This window comes from Lissotriton helveticus, chromosome 4_1, assembly GCF_964261635.1.
Source record: "Lissotriton helveticus chromosome 4_1, aLisHel1.1, whole genome shotgun sequence".
NCBI lineage: Eukaryota > Metazoa > Chordata > Amphibia > Caudata > Salamandridae > Lissotriton > Lissotriton helveticus.
The window spans coordinates 1,926,559,368-1,926,574,575 of record NC_136063.1 but is presented as its reverse complement, the minus strand read 5'-3'; the positions used below and the strand labels follow the sequence as shown (position 1 = coordinate 1,926,574,575).

The following is a 15,208-nucleotide window of genomic DNA, read 5'->3' as shown; positions in this document are numbered from 1 at the left end:
ACTCTCACATTGGATTGTAATGGTGTAAGAAGTAATGGTATTAAACAAAGTGATTGAGCAGAAAGTGCAATCCAGCAATGCTTTTGGGCATGACGAGTGGGTTGGACATCCGGAAGCATCCATTTAATGCTCACAGCGACATGGCCTCTAAGGCGGCTAACAGAGTAAGATTTCAATGCATAAAAAATCTTTGTGGCTAGTGGCATGCTCAATAGTTGCAAAATCCCAGGGAGCTGACAGAAACATTTAAAGGCTCCCCCAATGCATGGCCCTTTGTGTACTATCTGGTTGCAGATGAGTAGAACTCATAGTAGCCCTCCATTGGTGTGTCCGTCTCTCGCCAAAGCTCCTGAATGCATATAATGTCTCACAAGGTTAAAAAAGACTGTGCCTCAGAGTTAGTTAGAAGATTTTCAAATCCTGTGACATTCAGGACATTAAGGACATAGTTGGCAGTCTGATCCTTTTTCGTAATTTGGATTTAATCTGTTCTCTTGATACATGTCAAAGTGGTTTTGGGCTGGCCAAGCCAGCCCTAGTCCGCATATGATTTTTCAGCAGGTGATGCAGCAAGTGTGCACTGCCTTCCGGTCTTATTTCTCATGTAGATGATTAATGATTGCCAATTGATTGGTGCAAGTGATCTGAGAGGGCCTGCCACATTTCTTAAGAGTGACTTTAGTTTATGGGCAAGTTTTCTGCCTGGATGACGATGAACGCTTTCTTGATTTAGGGACGGTGAAATGGGGTCTGGTTTGCGTTCCTTCTTTAAAGGAGTTTCTGGCATGCCTTTTTTGGGAGGGTGATCAGGATTCTCCATTCTTCAAAGATATTCCAGTTTTCTCAGATTGTATTTACTGCAGCGAGATCAGACCATGATACTGCTTTATGGGTTAGAACGTCCAACGCAATGAATTATATGGCAGTGATATTATTAGATTTCAGATGGCAAAAATTTGTGTGTGATGCTAGAAGTTTTGTTCAATTTCCTCAATTCAAAATGTCAACGTTGCCTTGTGGGGCATAATCAGGGTGCCATATTGTTGTTAAAACTTGATCTTTTAAAAAGGAGTGATGTAAGCAGTCTTTACCAGCAAAAGGCAGGGTAGGAGGAGATCCATATGTTTGTAGGTTACCTGACCCAGCTCCTGGTTTTAAGCCACCTGAGGGCGCGGAATACCGTTGGGCAAAAAATTATCATGGGGGCGTCAGCATTATGAAATGGCATTGTTGAGTTTGTAAAGCTCTGCTGATTCACATTTATGGTTTCACTTATCAATAAGTGATTAGGCAGTTCTCACGGTTGCATACTTTTAATGTCTACACAACTATCTTTCAAATGATTTTAATAATTACTGGACGTTGTTGCAATTTTACAGGCAAGCCCTAAAGTTGCTGAAGAATCTAAATTGAGATGATTAGTTGTTGCAGTTAGACTTGCCAACTTTATCTTTAGATCCGATGGAGGGTGTTCACTCTGGATGTCTATATGAATTGATTGTGTTGACTGGTTTGAAGTGGCATTTGGGCTGCTGATGTTGCGATGCCCACTACAGAATGCGGTGATGACTGGTGGCTGATGCAGTCTGGTTTCCCCCTTTTTTATAAATCGAGGGGCAGAATCTGTATCAGTACTGGAATCAGTTTTTAGCACTGTAGAGGGAGTCACCAGGTTTGTACCAAATGGTCTTTTAGAAACTGCATTAATGATGGTTTGTGCCCTGATGGAATTATTTGGATTGGGCATGGCATTAAGATTTTGGGAAAATGTGCTGCAATCTGATTTTTGAGAATTTGAGTAGATGACAATCTTTTGCCCTATTGGTGTTGCCTGCTTGTCCAGATGAAAATATTCCTCAAACTTCACTGCCTGTCTCATACTTTTCTGGATCTTAACCTGTTTTTATTGAATTTCCTAAGCCGCTTCCTATTCTGCTTCAATAGTTGTTCTGATAAAGTGCTGCATAGTATTGCTGTCCTATTTTCCGAATTGTCGAATGGATTTTTAGCATTACTTTAATTGCCTGTATTTTTTCCTTCCAAGTTGAGAATTTCATTACAGTTCTTATTTAAAGGTTCAATGTTACTAGTCACTGAATGGATCTCCGCATGGGCTACCACATTATTCTTTGGTGGTTTTGAGTTTTTAACATCAATGAGTTTTTTGTGAGAATCTACTAGAGGTAGGGCTGGCAGTGATTGAATGACAGTGCCTTGCAGGGGCATTGTTTGTATTATATCTAGAGAGTTGCCATTCATGGATTGCACCTTACCAACCATTTTTACTTCCTGTAGTAAATCACCCACTAGTGCAGTTAGAGCAAGCAGCTTGACCATAAGAATAGCACACATACAATCTTCGTTGTTAAGAGTGGAAGCGGGAGCTAAATTATGTGTGGATGGTTTAAGAGCATCTAAAAGTAAAAAGCTTATGGCAGTGTTAAGTCATTCAAAACGTGAGTCTATAGTGGATATGTACTGTGCTGGCATTTCAAGACGAGAGAGTTGGATATCGAACTTGTTGGACTGACATTCCAGGGCTTTGGCCGTGGCATCTAATGTATTGATTAGTTGCCGCCAAGTCCCAATATTTGGGAGAGAGTTGGTTTTGGAATCACCACTAGATGCAGAATCATTTGCACCTGAAGAGTTGATAGTGATGACGGTAGACAGTGAGATGGGCTGATTGCCGTTATCCTGGTCGCTGTTTGCCCTGATCCCACTATTTGGGAGGGAGTTGGTTATATAGTCTTGCCTAAATGCCTTGGTTTGGAATCACCACTAAATTAAAAATAATTTATGACAGAGAAATTGGTAGCGATGATAATAAGCGACAAAATGGGCTGAATGCCCTTGTCTTGGTCAATGTTTGCCAATATCTCAGTACAAAAGCCTGTCGACAAGCCTAATGCAGTTGTAAGAAAGCCCTGTTTGTAGAGTTTGCATTGACGTACCATGGGTGAGTTGCCAATGAGGGCATCATTAATTGAATTACTCGAACTGAGATTGGATAAAGAAAAGGACCCCTAAGAAAGCTGGTCCGCCTCAGGGTGTGCTATTAAATCAGTCTGCTGACAATTTGCTTCCAAAGCCTGTAAAGGTGGGGCCATTTGCTGCTCTCCTGCTAATTCTGCTCACGAGGAAGCGTTGTTTATTGTAGCTTTAATAGCAATATCTCTAATCCTACAACTCCGGAGAACAGAGAAAGTGCCTACGTTTAACACGTGGAGGGCAAAATTGTCCAGAATACAAGAATTAGAAAAGAAATACGCAATATCAGGAACAATAAGAAAGTATGAGAAATATTAGTGTGTGTTTTAAATATAGGAAAACATCTTGTAGTTGATATAAAGGATAGAACATATATGTAGGTACATGTCCGGATCTAGCACTCCGCACTTTACTTTAATGGGATCTCTTTCTGCTCTCTTGTTACATTAGGTATAACGTGATAGGGTATACATGTATGTATATGTTCTGGTTTAGCACTCTGCACTTTAATTGATAATGAAACAAAACATTTTTTGCCTTAGGAATATTGTGATTGCACTGCTGAGTATTTGAAAATGAATACCTATCATACCGTAATATCTTATACTGTAGGTTTAAATCAATTTTCTTTTTCCTCCACATTTTTAAATATGTATTTATATATGATATTATTGTATGCTGTAATGTCTATGAACTCTCCTATTTTGTTTTAATTAAAACAAACAAAAAAAACATATACCCACACTGAGTAATGAACGAGACACATCTCCACCCCTTCACAACTCCAGTAGACAACACTGCACTTTACCACACCCCACATCTCACACCAACCCCACATGCCACAGAACACACCAGTTGACCATGCTAGCACTTAAGGCAGCACAAAGGGAAACAAACACCAAGTGGCATGGCAGATCACAATACAGAGCGTAAACAAAAATCAAGATAAGAACACGGCCACATACCATCCAATGGAACCACGCTAAAGCATAAAGTGTACAACAGCATCAGCATCCACACTAGCAAAGAATGGGTGACCCACACCCCCATCTAATCATCCCTACACGAGGGCATCTAGTGTCCACACTAGCAATGAATGAGTGACTCATACCCCCACACAATCATACCTACACAAGAGCATATAATGTATCACAGCAAAGAACGGGCTTCCCACACCCACCACACAATCATCACTAGGCTTTAAGAGCAAATAAACAAAACATTTTGTCTTACCACTTATGGTGTTCACTATATTTTATCCCCCTCACTTGTCCGCTCACCCCTATATTGACGGTGCAGCTAACTTTGGACTGCACCCAAATCTCTACAAATCGGGGTGCCATGGGGGCACTACTTTATGCCTACTGTTAAGAGGAAGTGTATTAGGTGGATTTTCCATTTCTGCAGTGTGGGCTGATGGGTCATGAAGATGTTTCCACTTTCCCTCTTGTAGATTTTTCTCTCTGTGATCTGAGTTGCATTCAATGTTGTGTCGTGGGACACTGAGGCCCTGCTCGCTTGTCAAGCATCCACCTCGAAAACCTCTAACTCGCGTTGCCTTATGTTGCCCCTCTCCTTCATAGTTTCCCTGCAGTCCTCTCCCCCCAGATCTGTGCCTTGGCGGCTGCCAGATGGTACTGATTTTTCTCTGCTACGGAAAGGGTACCAAAACAATATGCTCAGCTTCTAGATTGCCGCCATCTTGTTTGAGGTCCTAAATCCATTGTTTTTACATGTTCCCTCCCCACTGTGTCTTTTTCTGGATAACCTGCATTTTTTATCAATGTCCATGGTGGGAGGCAGGAAACCCCTTGGTCCTGCCAAGTTTTTAATCTGCAACTGAATATAGCTTTTGATAATTTTCCTTATTCTGTGGAAATGACGTAAGACTGAGAGAATTCACACCTTATAAAAGGCTTGGGCTCAGTGGACTAGTGGGAGGGCCAAGGATATAGTTGGAAGGCGGGAACAGCTCTGCATATTTGAAATAGAACTTCACAATTTCTTGTTTGTGAAGCAGGAAGTAGTTTGATTAGTCTTGGTACATGACATATGTACATAGCAAAAGGAACTGCATAACTTTACTACCAAATTTGGAGTGAGAAGCCTTGGAATTTTATGGCAACTGACTAGGATCACAGCAGCAATGACTGACAGTTTATCCTTTTTAAAACATCTGACTTGAGCCACTTTAAAGAAAGAACCTGCCTGCATCTTACAAGGAGAGAGCACTTTTGTGCTAGCTGCTTTTTAAATTATACAACCAAAAAAACGGGGGAGTTAGAGGTTAAGGCTAGGTTTACCCTCCATTCTGTATTTAGTTACACAAAATTCAAGTATATCGAAGTAAAAACTAACCTATGGGGGAAATAGGATTCAACAAAAGTTCGTTGTGATCACCTTACTAGGAAAAAATACTATTTTTCTAGAGACCCCTCACCCACCAGGGTTTGCCCCAGATGGCATGCAACATCATTGGGGTTCCTCTCAATCCTCTACGGATTGAGGCATGCTGCATCATGCGAACTATGTAGGAGCACTTAGTTATGGATTACGTGAGGTGCAGTGATGAGGAGTTGAAAGAAAATAAATCTTAAAAATACGTAACTAGTGAGCTACTATTTTATTCCCGCCTCTAGCTGGTATGGTTAAAATCAGGGGTTAATACCAGGGAGAAATTGACCTTAATGAGTTCAGTTCCCCTAGTATTACATCTGTGTCAACATGTTTCGAGCTGTCCCCTACAAGCTATTCTTCAGGACTACACAGGGTGCAGCCCCATGCCTACCACTCCTAATAAATCCTATAATGAGGATACAGTGAAGTGCACACCTAATGTGTATACACAAAATACATTCAGTTACTTATTGATACTCCGTATTTCTAGTTAGGCAATACTCTTGCCTCATGGTCAAAAACACGGCTAGAGGGGCTTGTAGTCACACCTTCCTCAAAGCACGCCTCTTGGTTTGTTACCTACTTTTGTCCCCGGAGGCCGCATGTTGCCCCTCTCCTTTGTAGTGTCACTGTAGTCCTCTTCCCCCAGATCTGTGCCTTTGCGGCTGCCAGATGGTGCTAATTTTTCTCTGCCAAGGAAAGGGGATCAAAACAATATGATCAGCTTCTAGATTGCCGCCATCTTGTTTGAGGTCCCAAATCCATTGTTTGTACATGTTCCCTCCCCATTGTGTTTTTTTCTGGATAACCTGCAATTTTATCAATGTCCATGGTGGGAGGCAGGAAACCCGTGTCCTGCAAAGTTTTTAATCTGCAACTGAATATAGCCTGTGGTAACGTTCCTTATTCTGAGGAAATGACAGTGAGGCTGAGGGGATTTACACCTTATAAAAGGCTTGGGCCCAGTGGACACGTGGGAAGGCCAAAGCTATAGTTGGAAGACGGGAACAGCTCTGCATATTTGAAATAGGAGTTCACCGTTTTTAGTTTGTGAAGTAGGAAGAAAGTTGTTTAGTTTTGGTACGTGACATATGTACATAGCAAAAGGAACTGCATAACTTTACTACCAAATTTGGAGTGAGAAGCTTTGGAATTTTATGGCAACAGACTAGGATCACAGATGCAATGAGTGACAGTTTATCCTTTTTAAAATGTCCGACTTGAGCCACTTTAAAGAAAGAACCTGCCTGCATCTTACAAGGAGAGAACACTTTTGTGACTGCTGCTTTTTAAATCATACTACCTGCCTGGTGTAAGGCATTGCAGATAAGTCTCATGCTGTGTCTGAACTTCTACTACTAACATTTTGGTCCTGGACTGGTTGTATAAATCTCCTTCTGACCTAAAGGGCAAAAGGGAACAAGGTCTTGCCAATGAAATATGATGTTGTATGGAACTTCCCTCCCAAGTCTTAATGGTACAGAATGTCCTAAATGAGAGGAAGCCATTGCCTGACTGGAAACATTTGAGTGGATCAGCTAGCACGTGGCATTTATTGTAAGCCAAAAAGCTGAGTTGTGGGGAACCTTATAATTCTTCTTTTTAATAGAAGTGGACCATAGTCTGAGGAAACCATCCTGTAGGTCTGGACACTAATATTTTACCAGAGCCCATGGAAAACCTTTGGTCAGTGTAAAAACGAATGGTGTGAAGTACACCGTGGCCTTTTTTCACGTTTCTTGCATTTCCTGTAAGACAAACATCAGACACCTTTTTCAGTCTTTTCTGTTTGAGCCACACTATCCATGGTGATCCAAGGATTGCTCCAAGAAATTAGCGCAACTTTGATGAGCCTAACGGGAACTTTGACAGTGCTCATGCCAAATCTATGTCCTCTCTGCCCCCTCTGAGGCTAACCCTACTAATATCTATAGGTAGCAGTAACATTGTTAATTGCCTAACTCGAGTCAGAATAGTTATAATGCAAAAATATTGTTGGTAAATGCTGCACAATTTGAAGATTGACAGTATGCTTTTGTTTACTCACCGGTTTGTAAATTGTCGCAGCTGGTCAGCTTTCTCTAATACTTCACTAATTACATGGAGTATGTTGTGGCCAAAGCTCTCATCAATGTCTGCGATCTGAATTATTTCATAGGTTTTGTTAAGAAGAACTTCAACTTCCTCCTTTGACAGCATATTATTTTGGATTGAGAGATTTAAAATATGTTCTGCAACATCTGGAGCATTTTCTGGAATAGATTTTAAAGGAAAATTGTGTCATCTTATCTACCAAAAGCCAAATAAGTTAGTTTAATATTCAGCTGCAATATAAAATGTGATTATACATGAACCTGTACATAATAAACGGATTTAAGTCCCATACTTAAAGTGTTGTAGGCTAAACAAGGTTTCCCGCTAACATCTTTGTGCCTCCAGACTCAAAATGTGTTTTCACCACTGTTTCAATGATTTTGTTTTTGAAACCACAGTTGATATATAACATAGCAATATTATTTTCGAATTTGTGTTACTGTTATAGGCTCACAAATATCAGCATCATTGCAAATGTGTGTCATAGTTTGGGAAACTAAACATGATAAACAATAACACTGATACTAACTCCTTATCATGGAAATAAAGTATGATTAAGCAAAGTCATTATTACAAAAAATCACCTCTAATAACACCTCTAATAACACTTTGCAACCTAACTTCACATGGAGGTACATTTCAGAAGGTGATTACAGGATGTTCACCAATGCTATGTAGAGACTATGGCCTGTAAAGATAATCACATTTGCCTGCCTTGCATTACAAATGAAAGGAAAGTCAACAAGTGATCAATAAAAAACAAATACCTACTACATATAACATTTAATTATGTCTGTTAGAAATTGGGTTTCTGGTTGACAGAGGTGTGTACCCTGTCCAAGCAGGAACCACAATCCTTGTCAGGGTAAGCCACAAACACACTCTAAATTAACCTGTGCTCATCCTCTGGTAGCTTGGTACAGAGCAATCAGGCATACCTTCAGAACACCTCAAACAGCAAAACAGTGAATACACCACACAAAAAGGTACAACATCAGGTTAGACAAAAATAACTTAATTTTATGAACAAAAACAAGACAAAAACAATAAAAATACAATAAGTATAACTTTAGATCTGAATTTTTAAAGAATAAATTGTACGGTAGTGCTTAAAATCATAAAGCGTCGACTGAGGCTGTCTGGTTGCACTTGACCAGGTCCAAAAGTTGAGGCTGACCGCGATGGACACAGCCTATTCAGAAGTAAGTGTGATGCTGTGTCCAGCACCTCCCTCCCATCCTGCCCAGGATGGCCCGTCAGGATTTAGATGGCCCATCAGTCACATTCAAGATCCCTTTGTGTGTGGCTGTCTAGAGGGAATGCACAACGCCCAGCTGTCACCCACCCCAGATGCCTATCCAGAGACAGGCAGCAGGCACAGAATGGCAAAACAATGCCAGCTTTCTAAAAGGGGCATTTTGAGACTTGCAATTTAAAATCACACTTCACCATACATTGTGATTTTAAATTGTGGGTCCAGAGACACCACACTTGAAAAGTCTATCTCTTCACAATTGGTAATACTCTTAAAAGATGTCGAACGGTAATCCCAATGATAACCCATGGGAGAGATAGGCCTTGTAGTAGTGAATAACATGTGTGTAGTTTTTGAATACCAGAGCATGTAAAACCTAAAAGTGCATACCCTACCTTTTGAATACATTGCACCTTGCCCTTTGGGTTGTCCAGGGCCTACTTTAGGGGTGATTTATATGTATAAAATGGGAAGATTAAGACCTGGCAAGAGGTTTATCGATTTTGTGCAAATCTGTTTAATACTTTTTTGAGCAAAAAACGGCAAAAAAGAAAATAAAAAAAAGCACGTGCACTGTGCTTGTTTAAAGAAAGCTCTCCCCCAGGCTTGGCCAATGCCCTGGAATGCAATGTTTGATTTTATATTTGAGACATGTGGCCCACCTCTCCAGGCCTCTGTTCGGCCCCGGGGTACCCATCCCCAGGGGCCAAAGAACAAAACAAGGGATGGTGGTGCACGGTCCCTTTCCCAGAGCTTAAAGAGGCCCTGGGACCCCATTCCCCAAGACCAAGTAATTGGAGTCCATGGGGATGAAATGTAAATAATATAACACTTAATGAAAGGGAGGGGAGTCACATGGTGCCTTCCCTGAGCCTTTAAAGGGCCCTAGCCGCCATCCCCGGGGCAGCTCAGTGACCGTGTCCATGGGAAGACCCCCTCCCAGGACACAGTGGTTTACCTGACCTCACTACCATGGGCAGAGAAACATATATTTGCTCCAGTCTGGCTGGAACATTTTAAATCTCCTGCAAAACAGGAGAAAACATGGAAGTCTGCTACCCGCCGGCAGGAGATTTAGAAATGCACCCGCCCACTGGAAGAAGACTTTAGTTGTGTATCCCTGCCTGTGGAAGTGTGGGCAGGGGAACAGAATACGTATTGCTCCCTGTAAGAAATTGAGGTATTGGTTGACTGGGGTGTGAAGTTTAATCAAGCAATAGCCACAGTCCCTTGCAGGATTAACCTGTGCTTAACTCTGGGTAAAATCCCAAACCAGATTAGAAAAACAGATTATACTTTAATACATTATTTGACACCAAAACAAAAAAATCCAATTAGTAGAACTGAATATATATATTTTAGAAGAGTTAAGTTAAAATAGTGTCAAAAGGTACTAAGTGCCAACAAGGGCGATCTGGCCGCGCTGCACCGGGATGAAGTCAAAAGTTCAGACCAACCACGAAAGGAGACCGGGTTGAGCCCATTGAGACAAAGTACCTTAGTCCGGGCTGCGTTGACAATGCTGTAATCGGAGAGGCTGCAGAGCACAGAGGGGGCGACGTGGCAATGTCGATCCACATGTTTGTGTGCGATGAGCTGGTCCTGGCAGTGCAACTGTGACAAAGCGTTGGCTCAGATGTGATGCAGAGTTTCAGCTTTGATGTTGATGCTGTTGTCGAGAGAGATGTGAGGACTTTAGTTGAAGTTTGTTGCACAGTTGTCGTTCCAAAGGCAGAGCGGAGGCCCCGAACCATGCAGATGCTGCAAAGCATTGGTTTCAGTCCACAAAAACAGGGGCGATGAGCCAGATCCGATTCCCACAGTTAGGAATATGCATAGCTACTGACTACACAGTAGCAGCGATGCACTCGTTCTGTTTCCGTAGCTGGGGTGAAGTGTGAACAAACACCTCTGGCCCACTTGCAAGGGTCCAGAACTGGGGTGGCACCACTACACAGGTTCGACTCACAGATGTCAGAGTCCAGGTGCAGAAACAGAATAGTTGGAAGTCTGTTATGCCTTGAGACTCCAAATTAGGAGGCTTGGTAACTAGCCCTTGGAGTCACTCTGGGTTCTGTAAGTCAAGTGATGCAGGTCCAGTCCTTGTCACCCAGACCAGAACAGCAGCAGCTCAGCACAGCAAGAAAGAACGGTGGTGTATCCACTGGTCCAGAAGTGTACTGAAGTGTGAGGGTATGAGGTCCAGTTTTATACCCACTGGTGCTTTTGAAGTGGAGGATATTTCAAAGAAGGGTTGTTGAAGTGCACAGACGTCCTCCCTTCCTGTCCTGGCTCCAGACCCACTACAGTGAGGTATGCAGCCATTTTCTGTGGGGACAGGACGCCATCTATTCAGGTGTAAATGTGAACCTCTTCACAGCTCTTCCCGTCCATCGTGTCAGGATGGTCCATTAAGTCACACCTAAGCTCCCATTGTGTGTGGCTTTATAGGGGGAATATACAAGGTCCGGCTGTCACCCTTCCTAGATGTTTATCAGACACACGCTGCAGGGACACAGGGCTAAGAGCAAAAAAAAAAAAAATTTCTAAAAGGGTCATTTGCAAAATTGTAATGATGAAATTTTACTTTGCCATTAAAGATCATTTATCATTACAATTCCAACGGTACTAAACTTGACAGATCTACCTCCTACAGCACATTAGATGTAACAAGGACTCCCCAATGTTAACCTACAGGAGGGGTAGGCCTCACAGGAGTAAAACACTAATTTGGGAGTTTTCTTACTACCTGAACATATAAAACTTTAAAGTACATGTCCTAATTTTTAATTACATAGAACCCTTCCCTACGGGCTACTTTGGGCCTACCTTAGAGGTGACTTATATGTTATAAAAGGAGAGTTTATTGCTTAGTAATGGGTTTTAAATGACAAATCGACATGGCAGTTTAAACTGCACAGTCAGGATCTGCATTGGCATGTATTTTAGCTCTGCTAATTTGGTGATCTGTTGTTTTTAACTCTTGTGGATCAGTAATTTTAACTTTAAATCTGCGCTTGCGGTCTCAACTGCCGAGTGGAAACACACATGTGCAAATGTTTTTAAAAGTACTTTTTTCGCAGTACTCAGTTGTTTCTGTGCCTCATTCTGCCGCCTGACTCCACGTTGCTGCCTCTGAACCCGGTCCATCATGGCTTGTGCCGGTTGAACGGATGGTCGTTTCGGGGCGTTCTTTCACTTCCGGTAGCACCACTGGAAGCTGTGGCCAACGTTCTAGTCTTTCCCACGCCATCCCCTATTTAGTCATGAGAAGGGTGCGGAAGCGCGCAGCAGCGCTTTGCTAATTTGGTGATCTGTTGTTTTTAAATATTGTGAATCAGTAATTTTAACTTTAAATCTATGCTTGCGGTCAGGCCTGCCGAGTGGAAACAAACATGTACATATGTTTTTAAAAGTACTTTCTACGCTGTACTCACTTGTTTGTGTGCCTCATTCTGCCACCTGACTCCACGTTGTAGCCTCTGACCCCGGTCCGTCACGGCTTGTGCGGGTTGAACGGAGGGTAATTTCGGGGCATTCTTTCACTTCTGGTAGCACCACCAGAAGCTGTGGGCAGCGCTCTAGTCTTTCCCACGCCACCCCCTATTTAGCCAGGAGAAGGGCGCAGACGCGCGCAGCTGCGTTTTGCTAATTTGGTGATATGGTGATCTGTTGTTTTTAACTCTTGTGAATCAGTAATTTTAACTTTAAATCTACGCTTGTGGTCAGGACTGCCGAGTGGAAACACAAATGTGCATATCCTTTTAAAGGTGCTTTCTACGCTGTACTCGCTTGTTTGTGTGCCTCATTCTGCCGCCTTACTCCACGTTGCTTCCTCTGACCCCGGTCCGTCACGGCTTGTGCCGGTTGAACGGAGGGTCGTTTCGGGGCGTTCTTTCACTTCCGGTAGCACCACCGGAAACTGTGGGCAGCGCTCTAGTCTTTCCCACGCCATCCCCTATTTAGCCAGGAGAAGGGCGTGGACGCACGCAGCTGCGTTTAGCTAATTTGGTGATCTGGTAATCTGTTGTTTTTAACTCTTGTGAATCAGTAATTTTAACTTTAAATCTACGCTTCTGGACAGGACTGCCGAGTGGAAACACACATGTGCATATGTTTTTGAAAGTGCTTTCTACGCTGTACTCACTTGTTTGTGTGCCTCATTCTGCCACCTGACTCCACGTTGCTGCCTCTGACCCGGGTCCGTCACGGCTTGTGCCGGTTGAACGGAGGGTTGTTTCAGGGTGTTCTTTCACTTCTGGTCGCACCATAAGAAGCTGTGGGCAACGCTCTAGTCTTTCGCACGCCATCCCCTATTTAGCCAGGAGAAGGGCGTGGAAGCACGCAGCGGCATTTTGCTAATTTGGTGATCTGTTGTTTGTAACTCTTGTGAATCAGTAATTTTAACTTTAAATCTACGCTTGCGGTCAGGACTGGCGAGTGGAAACACACATGTGCATATGTTTTTAAAAGGCTTTCTACGCTGTACTCACTTGTTTGTGTGCCTCATTCTGCCGCCTAACTCCACGTTGCTGCCTCGGACCCCGGTCCGTCACGGCTTGTGCCGGTTGGAGGAGGGTCGTTTCGGGGCCTTCTTTCACTTCCAGTAGCACCACCAGAAGCTGTGGGCAACGCCCTAGTCTTTCCCACGCCATCCCCTATTTAGCCAGGAGAAGGGCAGGGACGCGCGCAGCGGCGTTTTGCTAATTTGGTGATCTGGTGATCTGTTGTTTTTAACTCTTGTGAGTCAGTAATTTTAACTTTAAATCTACGCTTGCGGTCAGGACTACCGAGTGGAAACACACATGTGCATATGTTTTTAAAAGTGCTTTCTACACTGTAGTCACTTGTTTGTGTGCCTCATTCTGCCGCCTGACTCCATGTTGCTGCCTCTGACCCCGGTCCATCACGGCTTATGCCAGTTGAACGGAGGGTCGTTTCGGGGCGTTCTTTCACTTCCGGTAGCACCACCGGTAGCTGTGGGCAACGCTCTAGTCTTTCACACGCCATCCCCTATTTAGCCAGGAGAAGGGCGCGGACGCGAGCCGCGGCGCTTTGCTAATTTGGTGATCTGGGGATCTGTTGTTTTTAACTCTTGTGAATCAGGAATTTTAACCTTAAATCTACACTTGCTGTCAGGACTGCCGAGTGGAAACACACATGTGCATATGTTTTTAAAAGTGCTTTCCACGCTGCACTCACTTGTTTATGTGCCTCATTCTGCCGCCTGACTCCACGTTGCTGCCTCTGACCCCGGTTCGTCACGGCTTGTGCCGGTTGAACGGAGGGTCGTTTCGGGGCATTCTTTCACTTACGGTAGCACCACCGGGAGCTTTGGGCAGCGCTCTAGTCTTTCCCACCACGTCCGCTATTTAGCCAGGAGAAGGGCACGAACGCGCGCAGGTGTGCACCAAAGGAAAGCCAGTCCGCACCCGTCCGCTCCTGACCGCCACCAGACGCCAGGTCCCCTGCGTCATCCCCCTTGTATCTAAAAAACCCATATTTTTGGGACATAGGCAATCATGGCATATCTCAGGTACTCAAGCAAAGAACTAAAAAAACCTAAACACCTCTGTTGTTGAATTCCCTGACACCCTGGCAACAGAAATACTTAGCATTCCAGAAATCGGGTACCCAGTTAAATTAATTAGTTCTAAGGAGGTCATTACACCTTCATGCTCAAATCAACTCAGCGCCTCAAGTAAGCTTAGTGCAATGTATTTTAATGCCCGCTCCATCCCCAAACATTCATTAGAGATATGGAGCCTTCTAGACATGGCAACCCCGGATATTTGATTTGTTACGGAGACCTGGCTACACGAAAGTGCCAATCTTGATGTGCACATTGCCTTTCCTCTGCAATACAAAGTGATCTGAATAGATAGGAAAGAGGCTAGAGGGGGCGATCTATTAATTGCCTCTACACAGGACTTTAATATCACTGTTCTAGAAAGCCTCGTATATAACCATGTAGAAATATGTATCTTCAAGATCAATGGCGTCACCAGCAGCTCCTGGAGAGGGGCCCTAATTTATCGACCGCCAGGAGCAAAAGGGGACTTTACAGACAATATATTAGAGGTCATTGCACCACATGTATTAGTTTCAGACAATTTTCTCTTAATTGGAGATTTTAATTTTTACGCAGTGATACCATCAAATCCGGACACTGAGTGAGAAACTGATTTCTAATATGAACATCCTCGTCTTGCCCAGTTGGTTGTAGGTTCCACACATTGTGCAGGTCATACTTTGGATCATCTCTTTTAAAACTTGGCTGGAATAACGGTGAAGCCCCCAACTGCACTATTATGGACTGACTATTACTTATTAAAATTCACCATTCCCACAACTGCAGAAAAAACTGACCGGGAAAGTGAACATATACTGCGTAGGCCATGGCACAAAGTTACCTTGCCCCTTTTCTTAAAACATTTTTGCCATGACCAGTTAGGCCCAGAAGCTAGCGTA

The 15,208-nt window shown here is 43.3% G+C and overlaps 1 protein-coding gene across 4 annotated transcripts in view; it reads right to left on the bottom strand.

Annotated features, from left to right (window-relative positions):
• ADGRG4 (adhesion G protein-coupled receptor G4) overlaps window positions 1-15,208 on the bottom strand; it is a 1,842,483-nt gene that overhangs the window by 701,147 nt on the left and 1,126,128 nt on the right. For all 4 annotated transcript variants that reach the window (XM_078688599.1, XM_078688601.1, XM_078688598.1 and 1 more), the window contains exon 14: window positions 7,436-7,640. In XM_078688599.1, the coding sequence (XP_078544725.1) occupies window positions 7,436-7,640 (205 nt within the window). The remainder of the gene's footprint in view (window positions 1-7,435; window positions 7,641-15,208) is intronic.